Source organism: Macaca thibetana, chromosome 5, assembly GCF_024542745.1.
Source record: "Macaca thibetana thibetana isolate TM-01 chromosome 5, ASM2454274v1, whole genome shotgun sequence".
Classification (NCBI taxonomy): Eukaryota; Metazoa; Chordata; class Mammalia; order Primates; family Cercopithecidae; genus Macaca; species Macaca thibetana.
Genome location: NC_065582.1, coordinates 37,476,696 through 37,498,284, shown reverse-complemented (window position 1 = coordinate 37,498,284; position 21,589 = coordinate 37,476,696). Strand labels below are relative to the sequence as shown.

General features: G+C 39.6%; 2 protein-coding genes and 1 pseudogene across 10 annotated transcripts in view; 1 reads left to right on the top strand and 2 right to left on the bottom strand.

Annotated features, from left to right (window-relative positions):
- LOC126954972 (peptidyl-prolyl cis-trans isomerase FKBP1A) overlaps positions 1-21,589 on the bottom strand; it is a 1,061,339-nt gene that overhangs the window by 310,334 nt on the left and 729,416 nt on the right. The gene's annotated exons all lie outside the window — the stretch shown is intronic.
- The window catches only part of LOC126954384 (uncharacterized), a 545,369-nt pseudogene that overhangs the window by 315,886 nt on the left and 207,894 nt on the right, over positions 1-21,589 (top strand). The gene's annotated exons all lie outside the window — the stretch shown is intronic.
- Positions 16,368-21,589, bottom strand: part of FBXW7 (F-box and WD repeat domain containing 7) — a 209,966-nt gene continuing 204,744 nt past the window's right edge. For all 8 annotated transcript variants that reach the window (XM_050791070.1, XM_050791063.1, XM_050791064.1 and 5 more), the window contains 3 exons: positions 21,122-21,347; positions 19,322-19,532; positions 16,368-18,270 (listed from right to left, as the gene is read on the bottom strand). In XM_050791070.1, the coding sequence (XP_050647027.1) occupies positions 18,002-18,270; positions 19,322-19,532; positions 21,122-21,347 (706 nt within the window). In that variant the 3' untranslated portion in view covers positions 16,368-18,001. The remainder of the gene's footprint in view (positions 18,271-19,321; positions 19,533-21,121; positions 21,348-21,589) is intronic.

Genomic DNA, 21,589 nt, shown 5'->3' with positions numbered 1-21,589 from the left:
GGCTGCAGCTCCCCCTCAGCACCAACTCGTGGTCCACAGGGAGGGGTCTGGGCTGGAGACTTAGCTTGAGTCCTTTTGATGCCCTTGCCTGGCAGGGCTTTGCCTCTGTTTGCAGCTTCTCTTGATTCTTCTGATTCTGCTTCGTTTACTCCCATAGCCTCTGTCCCTGTACCAGGGCAGAAATACCAGTTTCTTTTACAAAATATTATGGGTCAGCTGCCTGCCCCTGTCCTCAGGACAGCAAATTGAGCTCCCTCATCTGCCGTGCAAGAAGGGCCTTTCGGAAAAGTTAATTAACGATGAGGCCACGCATTGACAGACCAAGCTCAGGAAACAGCTCGTGCGTGCCAGGTGATTCTGTTCCCAGGAAAAACAGTAGACATACTGCTGCTTTGGGAGTTTTGGCGGGGGGGGGGGGGGGTTTAGTGATTCATTTGTAGTGCTGGGAGAAAGGATTTTTCTTTTAGTTTTCTCTCTTTCTGTATTTTACTCTGTTCCCTGCCCCCCAGTCAATTTTTCAACAAGTAATTCCAAAGTCTTGGTGCCAGGTGTCTTAGCCAGTGAGAAAATTAAGTTTTAACTAAAATGTATGTCCTATAAAACAAAGGAACAAACAAAATACACCTTATGGTGCTTTTAGAAAGAAGGCCACTGGGTGGATGATAGTTGTGAAATTAACAGAACTATGTCGTTTGACCGGGTCCTGCATCACGTCTTCCCACTTGGGTACCCCATCTCCTCCCTATTCCAAAGACTGGGGGCACCACCAGATCCCCCTTGGAACACAGAGTCATGTAGACTGAGCCTGGCAGTGGGACTGCTCCCTCCTTCTTTGGGAGAGAGGCCCCTGGGAGCATCCCTAGCTATCCTCCGGGCAGGGAAAGGGGGTGGGTCTCAGGCTCCAGCTGGAGTTTTGCCAGTGGTCGCCTCACTGCACCATGTTCTGTGATGGAAGAATTTCCACATCTGCAGGTGACTCTGGAGTGGTTTGTGCTATGTCCCTTCAGATTACTTCTTGGCTACAGTTCCCACACATGAGGCTCCAAGAATGTTTTTGAGGTTCTTGACTCAAATAAGGTGGGAGTGGACAGAGAGAGCCGCACTCCTCACTGCCCAGAACTTGGAATGACCATGAGCTTCCTTCCATTCCTAACCCTCCTTCTTGGGATCCTTCTTTTAAAAATTTCCCCTGCTTTCCTGAATCCCTGTTTCCTCCCATTTCTCTGATCATTCTACTGCCTTCCTCAGAGATCACAAGTTTCTTCTTGTGTCTTACATATTTCCCAACTTCCAGAACTTTCTGGAACTGTACAAAGAGGAGGGCCAGCTTTAGTTTCCTGGGTAGAGGCCAATCTCCAATCTCCACCACCATCAGTTCGACGAGTCAAACAGCAGACACACATTCAGCCTCTTTTGCTCATCGGTAAATTAGAGATAAAACTCACCCACTCACCCATTTCTCAGATTTGCTGTTGTATCAAAAATTGGCTTGCTGAGAGGTGGCCATTATTACTACTGATGGTGCAGATGGAATACCATTTTAGTTTCAAAATGGTGTTTCCAGCCAGGTCAGCTGCACCAGTACCTTTCCCATAAAGTTGGACCTCAAGGCTGCAGGTTGAGGGCAGTTGACTAAATGTGGTCAGCCTGCTGAACCTCCAACTCCCAGCTAGCTTGTGGGTTCCTCTCTCAGACCCTCCAGGAGCCTCCACACTGCGGCTACTCTTTCAGGGATCTGTTCAGCCAATGATGGCTTCTAAAACCTCCCCCTTCAGACCAGACCCTGGGGCCTTCACCTGCTCTGCAGAGCGAGAGAAGTGGGGTCCTAGGGCAAATGCCAGGCGGAGCTCTACAACCACCTTCCAGATTCAGATTCAAGGAAGGGCCTTTCCCGACCTCTTTCCAAGTTCACCCCCAGCTTTCTTTTTATTTATTTATTTATTTATTTATTTATTTATTTATTTATTTATTTTTGAGACAGTCTCATTCTGTCACCCAGGCTTGTGTGCAGTGGGGCAATCATGACTCACTGCAACCTCCACTTCCTGGGCTCCAGTGATCCTCCCACCTTGGCCCCTCGGGTAGCTGGGACTACAGGCGCGAGCCACCATGCCTGGCTAATTTTTTGTATTTTTTGTAGAGACGGGGTTTCACCTTGTTGCCCAGGCTGGTCTCGAACTCCTAGACTTAAGCTATCCACCTGCCTCAGCCTCCCTAAGTGCTGAGATTACAGATGTGAGCCACCACTGCCAGCCATCCTGCCTTTTAACTGGCAAAGCCTGGGGATGGATAGTTGGAGGTGGCACGGAGTGCAGCACGTGACAGTTCTACAGACTCAAACCCGGCTCTCTCAGGTTTTCTAGCCCAGTTGAAAATAATCGTTTACAGGGTGGGATGGGGGAGCATTGGTATTTCACTCCTTACAAAGCTCCTGTTGGGGCTGGAGGGTCAGTCTACAAAATGTCTGATGAGATTTATTGTCTTATGGGAGTCCAGTCAGAGAAAGGTCTCTGATTCCCAAAAGTTTTGCCTGAAACCCAGACCCTGTAATAAGACAGCAACCAGAGTGTGTCAGAAGTCACTGAGAACCACATTACTTCAGAGTGGGTGGATTTGGGGGACGGGGAGCAATATTTTTTCCACAAATCAATTCTGCTGAAAGATGGTGTGCCCTCCCACCCTCTGAACTCCCAGGAAGCTTCTGTCACGTGCAGTAGCAATTCAGCGGCCACTTGGTAAAAATAGCTTTATAATTTATTGACTGGCAAAATACTCTATTTATCAAACCACTCTGGGTTCTTCTAAAGATAAAATGGAGGTAAAACCCAAAAGGAAAATTAAAGCTTTAATGCAGTCTTGCAGACTTCTGCTTCATTTCATTGTAAATTGCACGCAATAAAACATAGCATCGGGCCTGCATAAAGCAGCTGTATAATTTTCTTTTGTGCAGGGAACTAGTTCTGAAGACTTCTCACCTAAGAGAAGGCTTACGATGGTGGATGACTCCCATACACTAATTATGTCTTCCTTTATATCTTTGGCTTGAACTCTAATTTGCTTACAGTTTAATGAACATCAGTTCTTGCTGAGAAATATCTAAGTACCTGGGAGATCGAACACTTAGGCAGTCAAATGCTCTCACTCCCAACACTAATCTTCAAACCCTCTGCATTCTAAACAGACTTCTAAAGGAGAGTGGCTCTTTAAAGGCTTGTGAATCACTTTTGAGCAGTAACTGTACACTTAAATTAAAAGCCATGATCTGGCAGGAGACTTGGGTTGTGCTTTTTAAAAAAAGAAAAGAAAAGAAAAGGCTTTCCTAGTTCAGGTACAAGGCATGAATTACTGGTTTCTATCATTGCCTGATGCAAAAACCATAAATTTTATAGCTGTTTGTTTCCCTGACTTTGGTTTTCCCAACAGTTTCTCCAAAAAGGCTTAGTTACTTTCTGCAGGTGTTTTCCCTTTATCTCTGAGAATTTAGAAACTGAGGAACTGGAGAAGCAGGGAGGCGGTTTCCAACCTGGACCTTGCTTCTCATTTCAAGGTCTCTTTCCTTTAACACTTTACTCCTGGAATGGTGATGCTGAGCTTACTTTGGTGGCAGATAATTTCAATATATATCATTACAATTAATGGCCATTATGTGCTTCACTTGCCATGACTTCCTAAATTTCAGTATTTGAGATGAAGGACCATTCAGATCAGCACCGCAGGGCAAACGTACAGATTCTGGTTCAGCAGGTCTGGAACAGGACCCAAGAGTCTACATTTCCGAGCAGCTCTCTGGGGAGGCGGCTGCTGCCGCAGGACAGTGCAACACACTCTGAGTAGCAAGAACAAAACTCTGTACCTGGATAGTCTGAGTTCATCTTCATTAAGGCATCTTACAGATGAGGCCACCAATGTGCAAAAAGAGGAAGTAATCTATCTGGGGCCACCGAGCTGTAAATGGCAGAGTCTGAATTTGATTCCGTTCCATTTGATTCCAAAGCCTGAGCATACGACCCCTGCACATCGCTCCTCCCTTTTTCAGTAGGTGCTCTTGTGAAAAGGAAGACATGAAATGAATTTGGTTCATTGCTCTTAATCCAGAATATTCTGTGAGTAGTCCTTGTTAAAGCCAATAAGCCATCTCTTAATTTACCCCTATTGTCAATCAAGGTTTGTGTCCAGCTGGGCATCACTGTGTTGCCATAGGAGAACCCAACCTCGACAAGCGCTGAGTAGCCAAGGTAGGCTGGCCCAGTGCTCCTGGCAAGGCAAGGGAGGAATCAGCGTGATGGAGGTCTCTGGTCACATCTCTCTAATGTTTCAGCACTCCCCAAGGAAGCCATTTTCTCTCTGATGACGTTGGGTCAGATTACTCAGAAGTGGATTGTAGGTGGACAAAGAAACTTTGGCACTTCACTTGAGGATTTAAAATGGCACAAAGTGTTGCTTCTCCATTTGGGTGAAATAACTCACTTTTTTCTAACACTGCATGCTTAAGTCAGGGCCCTAAAGAGAGGAGCAACAGCACATGGTGGTTAAATGTGTCCACACTGGTGCCAGAATGCCTGGGTTCAAACCCTGGCTTAGCTAGCTGCTATGGACTTGGGTAGTTTACATAACCTTTCTGTGCCTCTGTTTTCTCACCTGAAAAGGGAGGATGATAACAATATTTCCCTCATAGGCTTATTATGAGGATTACAGAATTTATTCATGTGAGGTCCCTTGCCATGGAATAGCACCTCAAAAACATGAGCTGCCATTATTAACAGGAAGCTGGAACAGCCTTGCAGAGAGTGCTCCCTGAAATGTGGGCAATGTTTCTTTCTTCTATACCTATAGCCCAAGGAGCTAATTTTACTGATTCTTTACAATAGGGAATAATGGGAAAATAAACTTCTGCAAAGAATTGACACTATAAGTAGTCCAAAGCAGAGAGAGAGAGAAAAATGTATAGGTGAATGTTAGCACTTTTATGGATGATGCTTCTGTTTACACTTTGAGTCTTGAGGCTATTTAAATTAAGACCTTCGGCTTTGATTACAGCTGTGTGCACAGGCGATGTTTGCTGAGCCCAGTTCCTGTGCTATCATTGCAGGACTGAAATGCAAACATACTTGTAAAGAGGAAACACACTTTTATTTCCTAAGGGCCCTCTAATCAAGGCAAAAGCTATTACTTGATCGCATAATTAACCTTAGGAATAGAAGTGTAAACAGCACAATTCATGAATTTGTTAATTGGTCTTCCCTGCTACTGACATTAGCCCAAGTTGATCTGTTGTTCTCCTCCGTTGATTATCTTAAATAGGAAGTTTTCTAATTTGGATTTCTCCAGGGTGAGCAAGGGAAAAGAGTGAAGTAAGATATTTTTAACAGATTGAGAATATTCTGTAATTTTTTTTCTTAGAGGTGGACACAACTGGAGGAAAGATACTATATATCTTACCAGATTTGGACCTCTTTCCAGATTTCCATTCTGTGCACTGATTAGCCACATTGCTGGCTACTGATGTGGGAGCTTTCCCCCAACCTCACCCCCCAGGCAGTGAATACATAAAACAACCAGTAATGTTCATAAGCAGTCATGCTTCCTGGACTCTGAATCTTAGTCTAATTTGGTTCTAATTTATTTTCCCCATTGCAATGACTCCTTAGCTGAGTGGAAATAACCAGAAACACTGGGGTGTGTGTAGACTCAGGTCCTGCAGGTGGAGGATATGTGTGTGTGTGTGTGCGTGTGCTAGTCTGGGGCGGGGAGGCTTTGAGGAATATAGTACCAGGATCCATCTCCTATGAGTTTTAAAGAATTGTACTCACCAGTCAGGACACGAATTCTGAGACAAGTGGACATGGCACGTCTGTAGTAGGAACTTGGGCCAAGTTCCAGAAACAGCCAATCAACACTTCAGGGATTCTTTCTTTCTTTCATTGGAGTCCCTCGATATGACACCTAGTTATTCAATTAAATTAGACCTTAAGCCCCTAAGGGCTGCTTTAATTAAAAAAAAAAAAAAAAATCACTGAGGGTACTGATACTAGGCCTGATTTGTTCACACATACTTAAAAATATTTGCAGATACATCTTAGGTATCATCACTGATGACTTCAGAAACTTAAGCTGCCCACTTCAACCAACAGGCAACTTCAGTTGAGAAGGAATGGTTACAAAGCTCTTAACAAAGAGAAACTTGCTAGTGGTCTCTCTAGCTGCTTTGAAACCTTAAGGAATCTTGCTGGGTAACAGTCTAGGTCACCAAGCAGAAAGCCACAGTGAAACATATACAAATGAATAGCCTGTGGCTATGGGATTCAAACACCACAAACCGCCAAGTGCAGAGACATGGAATGCCTGTGGTTTGGGGGCTTTCTGGCAATCTAGGATGTGTTCAGAAGGATCAGGTGGCAGCAGACCTTAGGACTTAGCCTGGAGAGCTGAGCTGACACAGGGAGCCCCCCAGGCTGACTGCCATGCCTGTGAGTGGGCCTCTGAGGCTCTCACTGGCTCTAGGCCTTTAGAGAGAGCAGCCAGGGCAGATGATTTCATAGGCTATGTCTCTGACTGTCTTGGGCAGGTTTGGAAAGTCAGGAGTAGCTCACAGTAATGGCACACCCTGTCACAGCTGGGCTGGGGACCAACGTACACCCGGACCAATTCACACTGCACACTTCCAGGTATGAAAGACTTTGGTCATCATGGGAATTATGAACTCACCCTAAGGATTCCATGTAGCGGGACTAATAGAGGTGCACAGAAGTTCTTCCAACTCATTGCTTCTGCTCTTCTATGGACCCCACTCTGGCCTTTTTGAAATTTTGATCTAGAATTTCAAGGGAAAAAATAGAGTCCCAAAAGGGATACTCTGAACTTCACTTTACAAAAAGTTCAGTCATTTTCATTTTACTGAAAAGTATTTCCATGTGGAGAAAACATTTAAGATGCCTGGTGGGAGATTTTGGAATTAAACCCCAATGAAAGTCAGGAGGAGGTGATGGGAAAACAGGTTGGAGAGGGGAGAGGGCACCTATATCCTTGAGGATCCCCAAGTGGCTGGTCCTCTTGATATACGATGCATGGGGTTACAACTCAGTTTATCCATCTGCACATACTCAAACCAGAACTTGAAGCCAAAAGCTCTGGATTCTGCTAGTTTCAGATCCTAACGTATGATGGTTTCCACCTTGAGACTGAAGAATGCTGCTAACAGTGATATTATCAAGTACTTTTTATTAAGAACTCATAAGCCAGAGACTATGCTAAGCACATTACCTACGTCATCTGTTCAGTCTTCAGAAGCCTGATGAGGTTAGGACTATTATTGTGCCTGTTTTACAGATGAAACAAGAGACCAGAGAACTGAGGTAATTTGCCCACACATGGATTCCATCCTAGCCTCTATCTAGCTATAGAACTCCTCTAGGAGGAGCACCCCTAAGCCCCTCTTTGTGACATGAGACTGACTAGATAGATCATTCTTGTTGATGGATTCTACTGGCATGGGTAAAGAAAGGTCACTATTTCTGAAATCGGCCGTATTGATTGCTTTTTTTGCAGAAGGTGTTGGGGGAACTTGCTTTAAAAAATATATTTCTAGCAAAGTAATGCAAACACTCAAAGTATATCGAAATGCTATAACCCTCCACTTTCCCCCAAACCACAGAGGCAAGTATTTTTAACTTTTAGCTAACTCTTCTGATATACATATATATATATATATATATATATCATATATATATATATATTTATATACCAGATATATAAAGATGGGATATATCTGACATATATATGGATATATATGATATATAATATGTGCATCTTACTTTTTCATTTTAGACACTAATAACTTCTAATTATGGTAGATGAGGATTTAACTCTCCCTCTACTATCCTCTCCTCCCCCATTGATGTTTTAGCAATCATATAGTATTTATATTTTTATGGCTACATATAGTTTAGTATAGTTTCTAGGTCTAACTAGTATACTATGTTTTTAAACATACTTTTAAAAATTAATAATTGCCTTAATTTTTATCCGTTGCATAGCTTTTTATATATTGAACCTTAAAAAATTTCTAAATGTACCATCAGCTGTTCGGAACCCTGAGACTTTTTTTCTCTAAAAGCTCTGGCATGATAATGAGATGATTATCATTTCCTTTTGTACTCTTGGGACCTTTCTTCCATTACTTTCCCTGCTTACACCTCAACTGCTAGTTCTTGAATTCAAATGCCCACCTCCCATCCTAGAACTCGCTTCACCCATCTCCTGTGTTAAAATCCCTATTTTCTGTCTACCACGTTTTTCTTGATTGTGGTTTGCTGGACCACATATTCATTTCAGAAAGAAAGGGTTTCTGAGAGGGAGTGCTTTGCGGTCTTCCATGCTGAAACTGTCTTTATTCTCCCTCCCACTTGATTATTTGGCTGGGTGTAAATTCTAAATTGAAAATACTTTGCCTGTACAATTTTGAAGACTTCTGTCTTCTATTATAGCATCTGATGTTGCTATTGAGAAGTCCAAAATTCCAATTCTTATTTTATTTAACCCTGACTTTTCTCTCCACAAGTTTTTAGGAAGGTCTTTTTAGCCTAGGTGTTTCAAAATTTCATAATGATGGACATGGATGGGCAGTTTGTTTTTCATTCATTTATTCAAAGGGCACTCAGTGGGTCTTGTCATCTAGGGGTTTTCTGTCGTCCAATTCTGTTCATTTTTCATGCATTTAAAAACATTTTATTCTTTGTTTTCTATTTTCTGTTTTGGACACCCTGTTATTTGAATGTCAGATGTCCCAGACTGATCCTCTAAGTTTTTAATATTTTTTCTACTAATTTCCATGTCTTCCTTTAACGTTTGTTTGATTTCCTCAATTTTTATTTTTCCGTTTAAGGTTTTCATTTTAAATTTCTATTATATTTTAGTTTCCATGAGCTCTTTTAAAAATTGTATCCTAGGCAGGGCAAAGTGGTTCACACCCGTAATCCCAGCACTTTGGGAGGCCAAGGTGGATGGATCATTTGAGCCAAGGAGTTTGAGACCAGCCTGGGCAACATGCTGAAACCCTGTCTCTAGAAAAAAATTCAAAATTAGCCAGGTGTGGTGGCATGAGTAGTCCTAGTTACTAAGGAGGCTCAGGTGGGAAGCACACCTGAGCCTGGGGGCATCAAGGCTGCAGTGAGCTGAGATTTTGCCACGGCACTCCAGCCTGGGGGACAGAGTGAGACTGTGTCTTTAAAAAAAAAATGTGTTCTGTTCCCATATTATAAGATGCAGTATCTTTTGAGGGTATAAAACTTTCTTTCTCAAAGTTTATTCCATGGGTTTTTGGCTTGCTTAGTCTTTTAAATCAGCGTCTTTTCTCAAATGTTCTTGATTCTTGACTATCTGTTCATATTTTAGAGACAGATGCTAAAAAGTGAATGGGAAGCTCTGTATGGCTGGGGCTCTTAGAATGAGAAATTTCTTCTCTGATTGGGTGGGGAGCCAGCAGTTTCACTGAAGGAGTCCTCTAATAAAATGCCAGTATCTAGAGACTTTTTCTCTCAGGTTGTTCACTTCTCTGGGAAAGAATCCTTTGGTATATTTCAGATTGTTGGCATTCTGGGAGAGGGTTAGGGAGAATGTAATCTCCATTTTTGTTTCTGAGCCTCTCCTGTGCCTGTGTGCTCAGTGAAGGGTCGGGTGAGGTGGGTAATGGGATAGGGGGTAACACAGATGTGGTTCCCTGGCTGAGAAAAGGATGTAGGACTCCAACTATTCCATGTGTTCTTCCTTTCAGCTAGTCCCCCAGTTTTCAGCTCCTGTCTTACCTTTGCCTTTCACAGAAAAGGAATTAGCTCGCTTCTCATTTGTGTCCCCCTTTCTGGGCACATTAGATAGTGGCTTTTCTACTCTACTCAACTAGAGTAATCCACTCCTACATCTGTTTTCCTACATCCAAAGTTGATGAAATCTTTTGTCTACTCAATTCTCTTCTGCTGCTTCCTTTTTGGGGTCCTGCTTTTTAGATTTCTCAATTGAAATAGGTTCTTTGGAGAGAAAGAAATAATTTGTCATTTTAGACTGGATTGCATACATACATACATACATATATATATATATATATATATATATATTTTTTTTTTTTTTTTTTTTTTTTTTTTTTTTTTGAGACAGAGTTTCTCTCTTGTTGCCCAGGCAGTGATGTGATCTCGGCTCACTGCAACCTCCACCTCCTGGGGTCAAGTGATTCTCCTGGCTCAGCCTCCCAAGTAGCTGGGATTACAGGCACCTACCACCGCGCCCTGCTAATTTTTGTATTTTTAGTATTGATAGGGTTTCGCCATGTTGGCCAGGCTGGTCTTGAACTCCAGGGTGATCCTCCTGCCTTGGCCTCCCAAAGTGCTGGGATTATAGGTGTGAGCCACCACACATGTCAGCCCTCCTTTTTTTTCTCTTAAGTGTGTCCTTGAGCAAGTAACTTGACATCTTTGTGTCTCAGTTTTCTTACCTGTGAAATGAGACTTTGTATTAATAATAGTAAACCATGGGATACTTGAGAATATTAATAATATAAAAATACTTAGAGCTATGCTAAGTGTTACGTGCACAATGGCAGTTAGCTACGATAGTTTATTACAGGTAATAACAACAAACAGCCCTTTAACAAATACTATGTGCCAGGCACTATGCCAAGTGCTTTACATACATTGTCTTATGTAGTCCTCATGTTACCTCATTTATAGATGGGGTAGAACACAGAAGTTGAGACAGGCAGACATGGATTCATGTTGAAACTGATTAAGCTAATCTTGAGGCCCTCATTTAACAGATCCTTGGGAGAGCTAGGGGTTGCTGGGAGTTGTAGTATTTCAGGTGGGCTAGAGAAGCTAGGCTGCAATCTGAAGCATTTCTGGTAATTGCCTAAAGAGATCTTACTCGGTGGCTCACACCTGTAATCCTAACACTTTGGAAGATGAAGGCAGGCGGATTATCTGAGCCTGAGCTCAGTTTGAGACTACCCTGGGGGCAACATAGTGAAGTCCTGTCTCTACTAAAATACAAAAAATTAGCCAGACTTGGTGGTGCACACCTGTAATCCCAGCTACTCAGGAGGCTGATGCAGGAGAATTGCTTGAACCCAGGAGGTGGAGGTTGCAGTTAGCCGAGATTCATATCACTACACTCCATCCATCCTGGGCCACAGAGCAAGACTCTATCTCAAAAAAAAAAAAAAAAAAAAAAAAAAAAAAAAAATATATATATATATATATATATATATATATATATATATATATATATATATATATTTTCATGTTGAAACCAGAAATATGAAGCTCCGTTGCTTTGCATAGCAGAAATAGATTCACATTACATCTAAGTTTTTGAAATATTTCTCCCCAATCAATACCACCCTCAGACACAGCTTCGTTTTCATTCTTTTAGTCATCCCCGGCCCCAATAAAAATCAGAATTGTAACCTATACTCCCTCAGGTTCATCAGCCAGTAAAGGATCCAGCCTTGTCCCTTATGGGGGGACATCTGTGTCAGAAGGATTTATTCAAATTCATTTATCAGCAACCCTAAGCCCTGAGATATATATATATCTCAGAAGGATCTGCATTTCCTAGGCTTCAGTAATTTATCATCTTTCTCATTCTAAATGTTTATTTTTGGATCTAATTTTATTTTTTCTTAAAGAGAGTCCTTAAGTTTGTAAGCGTTAGGCTCCCGAAACCCAGATCCAACCTTGACCAGAGATGTATGTGGTTTTACTCTTTATCTCTATACCATACTCTGTTCTTGCTGGATGTATTTAAGCTGTTCAAACTCCCTTTAAAGGAGTGGACAACATACTTAAATTGAAAAGACTCATAGTTTTTCTAACTACATTTAGTAAGGAATAAGGGTCTGATGAATTCTTAGGGGCTGTAACGTAAGTTTAAAAAGCCTTGCAAATAAGCTTCCCCTCTAGGTGAGTAGCAGGGTTTAATGTCTCTTTTATAATCGATGGGCCTCCTGGAAGAGGGTAGATTGGCAATATACTTTTGTGGTCCATTACATTTGAATCTTTGATTTGCAAGTGGCTTCAAAGTAATTTTACTTGCAGAGCATGGCTGCTGAAGTAAAACAGAATCCAAACAGCCTTCGTAGGTTTTGCCATCACAGATATTCGAAAGGAAAGAATGAAACATCAAAATGTCCACTCAGTGGCTCCTTGTCCTTAAGAATCCTGTGGAGAATCAGATCATCTGAAATAGAAACTCTGCTATTTTTATACCCAATTGCAAATTGGGAAGTCGCCAGGCTTTTTGTCTCAGCAATGAGTCTTCCTAGGAACTGGATCTAGAATTTGTTTATACTTCATGCTCTGGTGAAAGGTGCATTCTGAATCCTTTCAGCTTTTGATGCTTTTCCTTTCCCTGAAGAATCCTTGAAATTTTTTGTCTCATTCAACCTAGAAAGAGAAGGTGGCAGGGGACAAAGTTGGCAAGAACCTCACTCATTTGGGCATCATTAGTATTAACTGAATGGATGGGACATGTTGGTTAGTCAACAATGTCACATCTTGCTATGTTGTTTGCAATTCAAAGCAATGACTAGGCACTCCCCAGAAAAGGAGCTGGGTGCAGCTACTTTGGATCTAACTTCATATCCATCTCCTGGGCAGCAGAAAATGCCCAAATAAAAAATTGTGCATCAACTTTTCAAACTACCACATGGTTGCTTGATGCAGGACTCCAGGAACATCACACACACATCCTCTTCAGACATGGAGGCCACTAATCTATCATGGAGAGGAATTCTAGGAAGTCTCCTCTTGGCCACCAACTCCTTCCCTTTATGGCCATTCTTTACTTTTGATAGATGAAAAAAAGAGGCCTAAAGGAATGATGGTATGACTCAATAAGAACATGAGGCTTATTCTGAGTTTCCAATATATTCTTGTGCATTTGTGTGTGTGTATGTGTAAACACATACACACATAAACAAAAGCCATCTTCAAAATGCAGTAAGGCAGAGAACATTAAAACAATCTGTGTCAGAAGCATTTATTCGAACTTATTTATTAGCAACCCTAAGCTACTTCTACTATTAGAATTACAAATGGCACTGCAAAATAGGAGGTTCTCTTCCAATTGCCATAAGGGACAAGGCTGGATCCTTTACTGGCTGATGAACCTGAAGGAGTATAGGTTACAATTCTGATTTTTACTGGGGCCGAGGATGACTAAAAGAATGAAAACGAAGCTGTGTCTGAGGGTGGTATTGATTGGGGAGAAATATTTCAAAAACTTTCCTTCTCCTGGAAGGAATCAATCAGAAAAAAATGTAATGTGAATCTATTTCTGCTATGCAAAGCAACGGAGCTTCATATTTCTGGTTTCAACATGGAATAGAGGGAGTCACAGGGGCAAGGACAGTAGCGGGCAGGCACCTCTGAGATGTCCTCTCTCCTCCACCTCCGTACCTTTGTTTCACAGTGTGCAATGTGTCTCTCAGGGAGAAATGTACAGAAAACCAGGGCTCAGCTGGGTCTGGGAAAGCTACCTTTGATCCCCATTTCACTTTAGAGAAGAGAAAAGCACAGAGGTCTTCTGTAGCCTCTAATCAATTCAAGGAACTAGAAGAGTTTTACAACAGACTAGCTCAAAGCCGGTAGAGAAAATGGCTCAAAGCAGTTAATACAAATAACAAAATGTCAATTACTATTTTGAAATGAAACAAATAAGGTGGGTTGAAACATTTACTTAACCATTTGGTAGGCATTAGCTGTTGCAAACTAATGAAATAGCTGTGGTAATTGAATCTTGGTAAAGGGGTTTCAAAGTGTCAAAATTATAAACAATTCTAATAAAAAATAATGAGATAATCAACTCTCTTTGCTCAATTCAACAAGTATACTAAGTACCTGCTACTGGCTTTTATGAGTTACTTTTGTGTCCTAATTTCAGCCTTAGTTTCAGGCAATGTTTGATATTTGGGAACTTGTAACATCTAAATATGAAGAGTGCCTAATCTGTTATGAAGATTTAAAAATGTACAGTTATATAAGGTGGTAAAGTTTTTCATTAAAAAGGCCACAAAATGGAGCTCTCTGTGACCTTTTTTTTTAACTACAATATTTTGATTCCTGTAGAAGGATGCTAACGTTTTCCCTTCAAGCAAAGATGTACTGTAATAAAGATTATTCATTTATTCTTAAAATGATGTTTAATGAACACTTAAACACAGTCATCCCTCTATTATTTGTGGGTTCTGCATCCACGGATTCAACCAAACGAGAATCAAAAGTATTTGGAAAAAAAAAGGGTGGTTATGTCTGTATTAAATATGTACAGACTTTTTCCCTTGTCATGATTCCCTAAACAATACAGTATAACTATTTACATAGTATTTACATTGTCTCAGGTATTATAAGTAATCTAGATACAATTTAAAGCATACGGGAGGATTTGCCTATATTACATGCAAATACTATTCCATTTTATATCAGTGACTTGAGCATCCATGAATTTTGATATCCACGGGAGAGAGGCTGGGGGGATCCTAAAACCAATCCTCCCTAAATCCTGAGGGATGACTGTATATACAACACCACTGTTAGGTGCTCAATACCGGTCTATCTCACAAGGTTTCTTTAAGACTCAAATGAGAATCTAGGTGGCTCCACTTAAAAGAATGGATTGCTCTGTGTGTGTGTGTGTGTCTTCTATTTTTATTACATAATCTGAATGAGTCACAAATACATTCAATTCTCAAATATAAAAAGTTCTCTGGGTCTATTTACTTAAAAATTTTTAATAGAAGCTACCATTTACCAAGCTGTAAATGCCATCGGTATGCTATGTGCTTTACATTTCACCTAATCTTTATAATAACCTTAGGAGACAGGTATCCTCTACAATCTTAAATGAAGAAATACGAGGTCAAGAAACATGATAAAGGTCCCCATAACTAGACCATATTAGAACTGAGATACGAATTCAGGGCTATTTGTTTGCAAAGCCTGTGAACTCATTCTATTCTCTAAAGTTCCAAAAATGGATGTTTCTCTTCAATTATAGTTAAGCCTCATTTATATGCTCTTATGAAACAATCAAGCGGTTTCAAGAACTATCAAATAGAATTACAACTTTTTCTTGACAATTCACGGTCATCAATGTGAACGGTAGTCATGGTTTGGGCTGTAACCTGGTTTACTCTAAAGACCCTGCACCTCACGGCCTAGTAGGATTTTTGCCTTGCATTTAACCAGTTAGTTTTTTGTTTTTTATTTCCTTTACCCTGTCACTTTTCCTTGTTATTTTTGTGTCTGTAATTTGCTGTGGACTAATAAACCAAATAACCAAATGTACAGGAATGGTATCTAAAGCATTGGTTCTGAAACTTTAGTATCCACAACTCACCTGGTGAGCTAGTTTAAATGCAGGTTCTTGGGTCACACTCCCCAGATGTTCTGATTTAGTAGCTTTGGGAGAATGAGGCCCAGGATTTGCCCTATGAGTAAAGAACACATACTTTATGACTATGAGAAAAAGGGGAGTCCATTTTTAGTAGCTTTTAGATATTCATCTAGGGCCTGGTTAGTTGAGATTACTGGATATATATGTATGTATGTGTGTGTGTGTATATATATCTATATCCATATATAGATACATCCTATTTGAGACATTAAATATTTTTAGAACTACACAGTTTCAAAAACAACTTTATTTTTTCCCCTTACATTATAAAATTTAGATTTGTTGAACAAAATGGCTACAGAAGAGTCAGAAAGTACCAGAAAAATGGCTTATTTCCCTCTCAAACCTTGCTTTAGTCTGTCAAACTTTCTTAAAGAGCAGCATGTATTTAGTCTTTGGAAATATGGGTTTGAGTTCTGGCATTCTGCTAGTTCTATGATTCGACAAATTGCCTAACCAGTCTCAGCTGCAGGTTTTTGCTCGTCTTTAAAACGGGAGATAATAGTGCCTACTTCTCAGGGATAGTGGGAGCTTGAGAGAGAATGAACAGAAAGTATCGAGGGTAAGCACTTAATATGTGGTCAAAATTTCAAAATGAATTTGTTATTTATAAGGCTTCTAGTTGTAATTATCACAAAAGTTTTGTTGATTCTTTGATGGAACCAGATTTCATATTTATATACCCCAATGCAATCTACAGAGATGAGCACAGTGGAGTGTCCTCCTTCATAGTCTAGGAGAGAAGTAAGATTTGCAGTTGCAGCACATTATCCTTACTTTTGCTGTATAAAACAGGTCTGAAGTATTGATTTCTATGCCACACAGCAGGAGATGCAAAGAAACCAAGATTTTGCTGATTTAAATATTATAGACAAATCCTAAATACTTATAATGAAGGATTATTACTTCAGTGGAAGAAACAGGCATACTAACATGAAAAAACACATTTTATTGCACTTAAGTTATAAGAAAATAAAATTTCTAAGTGAATCAAACCATAGACACAATCCCTTTAAAGGTTGTTTTCCTCCATCATGTCAGGTTGTTACATAACTAAAATTAACCAACTTGAATCTGATTGCTTTAAATCAGACTATAAATAAAACAAACAAAAAAAATAAACAGAAGGAGGAAAAAAAGATCGCCTAGGATACAGTGTTAAACCACTTTCACAGTTCAGCTTGAGTTGTGGCTCTTGGAGAATGAGGCAAACCATTTGACTTTTTCATTCATTTTGTTTGCATGTGACGCCTTTACTACAAAAACTGAATAGTTTCTGCTTTGTCAGTTACTCAGAGCAATAAAACTGTAACAGTTGTTTTCCCAAATACTGTAAAACACTAAGACTGACCAGCGACTTTATTTTAATTTTGTGTTTTATATATTTTTAAAATATTTTGTCAGTTTTACGATGTACGTTCATCCATTCACCACAGCCCTCAAAAAGAAAAGTTTCTCCACAGAACAGGCAAGTAATAGCTCTGTTCCAAGGAATGTGTTTTAAATTTTGCCCAGATAAAAGAAAATAAGCTTTGCACACACTCTCAATTATTTACTTGCAGGCAAACTTCACTCTTTATTATCTGAAACTCTTCCATTCTCAGCCTCTTAGAGGCACAGATGGCTCAAGTTTCAGTGGCAAAAAGTCTTTTTTCCGTAACCAAACTAGAGCAAATTTGGAATTCAGTCTGGGACTAAAACGTCACAGCAGAAAAAAAATAAAAAAAAATAATTTGCTTTTTTCTTTCTTTCATTTAGCAGCATAAATAAGTTTGGCCACTGGGAGTACAGTACAGGGGTGGGACAACAATCCCATATTTGAAGACCTACTTCTAGCACCAGCATCAAGAATTAAATCCATCTCAGGACTCACAGAACCCAGGACAACTTGCCACCTTTGAGCAACATATGCATTGAAGAATGTATATGGAAGCAACAGTAAATAGATAAACAGAGGCTAATACTGTGATTGATTGACATTGGCAATGGTTGGCAAAAAAAAAAAAAAAAAAAAAAAAAAAAAAAAGGTTTTCATGATAACTGTACAAAAACAATTCACAGTAATTTTTTTAAGCTTTTTCACTCCAGAAAAATGACTTTTTGTTGCAGATGCTCTCTAATTAGAAAGTCAACCAGTACTTGTTTTGATGTTATTGCAGTTCCTTTCTAGGTGTCTAGTTGTCAGTGGTAAAAGAACAGGCTAGCAGAATCTGTAATGATGTTTCAGCATTAACACTGCCCAATGAGCACTGGAGAAGAAAATAAAGAAATAATTGCACCTGGTTTGATTTAGAAAGTCTCATTTTGCAAAGCTGCCCTCAGTCAAAAGTGAAGCCTTTTATGTGATGAGACAGCAGACGCCTCTCTTGTCAGTTATGGTTTGTCATCTCTTCTTCTTTTCCTTCTTAGTCTGTAGGTCTTTTCAATCTGTTGCCCCAAGCCAACATCCTGCACCACTGAGAACAAGGGATTTTTTTCTTTTTCTTTTCTTTTTTCTTTTTGCAGGGGGAAGGGCAGGGAGTATATCGTCTACACAATTGGACAAATTCATCTTTTCTGCTATTCACTTCATGTCCACATCAAAGTCCAGCACCAGCAGCTTGGTTTCTTCAGTCCCATTCCGACTCCCAACTGCACACACCAGCTTTGTGTTTGAGGCTCTGATCCGCCACACGACTCCCCCACTCCCCCCACTCTCCAATGTGACTAGGTTTCGAATAAATTCACCCGTTTTCAAGTCCCATAGTTTTACAGTTCCATCATCTGAGCTGGTAATTACAAAGTTCTTGTTGAACTGTAAACAGGTCACAGCACTCTGATGCTTGTTGGGACCTAGACAAAAACCAAAAGAATTTAATTACTGGTTAGAAATAATGGCTATGGGTTAGTTACATTATAATTTGTAGACTTCTACTTTACAACATACAATAAATGCAACATTTGAAATGACACATATTTAGAAACCTATGTCCTCAGTATTTTAGGATCAGCAGGGATATAAGAAAATCTGGTAGCAATTTGTAACTGAAACATTAACTTTCAAGAGGCCTGTCTTCCAAGACGCTTGGTTAGCTACCAGACAAATGTCTTATTTTCTGGCTGTGTGAACGACAGCATTCCTCGGTAAGGATGCAGATAGTGCAACTCCATACATTCTGCTGATGATGGACAAATGAGCACTAAGAGATCTATTACTCCACCACTATGAACCACTCAAAGCTGAATGGTCACTATTCCAAAACTCTGAGAAGAGACAAAACCAAGGAGTAAAAAGCTGCAATGTTGCCTATCAGATGCCGCCCCCCCTCCCCCACCCCAGAAAAAAACGCTTTCTAAGGGCTATAACAAATAGAAAAAGTTAATCATGAGGCATTGCTGTACCTCATCTAATATTAGTGATTTTCACTTGTTTCTTTCTCTATTTTAGTAGGCACTATTATTCCTCTCCATTCCAGTTAAGCACGTGACTAAGAGGAGGCCAAATAAATTTTCTATCAAGGATGCTTTTGTTTTTTTCAATAAGGTAGCCCTTCAAAATTGGACTACAAATTCAAAATGCAATGGCCAATCAAAAAATATAATGAGTATGTTGCTTCTATGATATAGCCAAGATCTTTCTTCTCACTGTTCTTAAAGGTTAAGTAGAGTCAATTGAACATGCAGGAAGTGATTAAACAATTTTATATTATATATTAAAAACACAGTTCAAAACATTTCCTCAAGAGTAGACTAGTTCTGTAAGTCAGGGTGAAAATATGCATAAACTTTTCTGAAGTAATCATTCCGTATGAGGTTGACTCTTTTTGTAATGCTAAAGCTCCATATTTCCGTTGAATAATGATCTCATTTTTAATGAACAAAACTAAACGTAACTAATACTTACCTTGCAATGTTTGTAAACACTGTCCTGTTTTGATATCCCAGATTTTAACTGTAGAATCTGCATTCCCAGAGACAAGAATATTGTCTTTGAGTTCCATTCCACTTGTTAACGACTGGTGCCCTGTTAACGTGTGAATGCAATTCCCTGTCTCCACATCCCAAACGCGAATTGATGTATCAAGAGATCCACTCACCACATGGATACCATCAAACTACAAAAGACACAGTTTATTAGAATAGAAGTACGGATGCTCTTCATATCAATTACTGACCTTAATCCTAGTAGGAAAGGGGGAAGAGGATGGGAAATGGGTAATGCCAGGAACAAAATGAGGTACTAAGGTAAAGTGGCAATGAGGATAAAGTGCATGCCAAGCCATTCTACAACGTATGTTCTCACACCTTTCTATCAGAAAGGTTCATCTTTATGCCAAGCTGCTTCAAACTAGATGCAGAAGCAACTTAAAATGAAAACAAAGCACCTAAAATGAACAATATATTAATTTTCAAATCATCTGGCCCCACCTAGCTATATATCATGGGTAACTGAGAGAATTGCTATTTGAGTTTTCCTTCCCACTAGGAAGCTAAGACTAATGACATAGCTTATGATAAACGGAGTGCTTATCAGCACTTAAGGCATGAAAAGGGCTAGAGATAACTTTCGTGATGTTCAAAAGTAAGTTCCATTAAAAACCGTGTGTAAAATAAAATTTCATTTATAAGAACCTAATGCTAATTAGGAAATGTGCCAAAAGATAATTGTATCTGGAATCAGAAGAGGTGGCATTTTGTTATCCAAAGCAAACTACATACCACCTCTTCTCCAGCTTCCCAGCTACACCAAAAGTCAACAACAATCTATCATTTCTATATAATAATGTGGCTACCTCTTTTCTCAATCAAATGGGGTTATTTAAATTAGAATATTATATTCATTAAGCTTCTGAGAATATCACAAACAGGTGCAGCCAATTTCCCTTCCTCCAAATTCATCACCTTTTCTAATTTAGCAAACATCTTGATCATATTGTCAATATTTCATGACATGGACAATATTCCTTCGACAAAGAAACAAATATCCTAAGAACAGAATTGACAGTACTAAGATTATGTACTAATTTGCTGAACATTAATGGGCAATAACTGATAAATAAACTATATAGGCTGTAGGAAATATTTTTACATTGAAAATGTTGCCTTTCTGGAAACAAAACAAGATTCATATTCTAAACTTCCTATTCATCTAGTCAATGATCTTAAAATATGGCAATGTTTTCAAGGATATGGGCTTGAAATGTAAACCAAAAAAAAAAAAAAAATCTGTTTAGTCAACTTTACTTCCTTATGACTACAAATCAGTGGGCCTGGGACAGTAGAGTGCTTTATGCAGAAAGGATCTATTTCCACTTTGAATGGGGATGGAATCACAATTACATGGTCCATCAACTTTCAGCTATCAAAGCAAAGGGTCAGCTTTGGGCCATATTAATCCTCTGCAAAGGAGTTTCTTAAAATCCAGGTTACTCTCCTATGAGACTATTTAACCATTAATTAATATAGCAAACCTTAGAGTCCCAAATTGTCAGGTTACAAGACAAATATTTGTATTTAGAGGAGAAATAGATCACAGAAAATTGAAAGCATCTAAATAATTTTGAAATTTATATAAAAAACAGCAGAATAATCTGGTTAATCTTTTTTGGATTGTACTGGAGCAGCAATTTGACAGCGATTATCTGAGTAAAACAACCTTATGATTCATCAGGAGAGCATTTAAGGGAGAGATAAGAGATCTTACCTGTAATGAATAGACTCTATTAGTATGCCCCTGCAACGTGTGTAGACAGGTTTCAGTCTCTGGATCCCACACCTTTACCATAAAATCATATGCTCCACTAACAACCCTCCTGCCATCATATTGAACACAGCGGACTGCTGCAACATGACCCATCAAAACATGTAAACACTGGCCTGTCTCAATATCCCAAACCCTAAGAGTGGCATCTCGGGAACCGCTAACAACTCTGCAGAGGGAAAAACAGAAAAACAAAACAAAACAAAAAAACCCATGTTTAGAATTTTTAATAATATGAGAAAACATGATAGATTTAGTCAAGGTTTTTTAGCTTTCTTTTTCTTACACAGGAACAACTCTTGTCAAAAGAAATCCTATGTAAAACCTTGGTATATAAACATACAATAAGGGAATGGGAAGTTGGGAAGCCTAGAATGCCTCATGCTTGGTTCCCTGACCTGTGGACCTTAG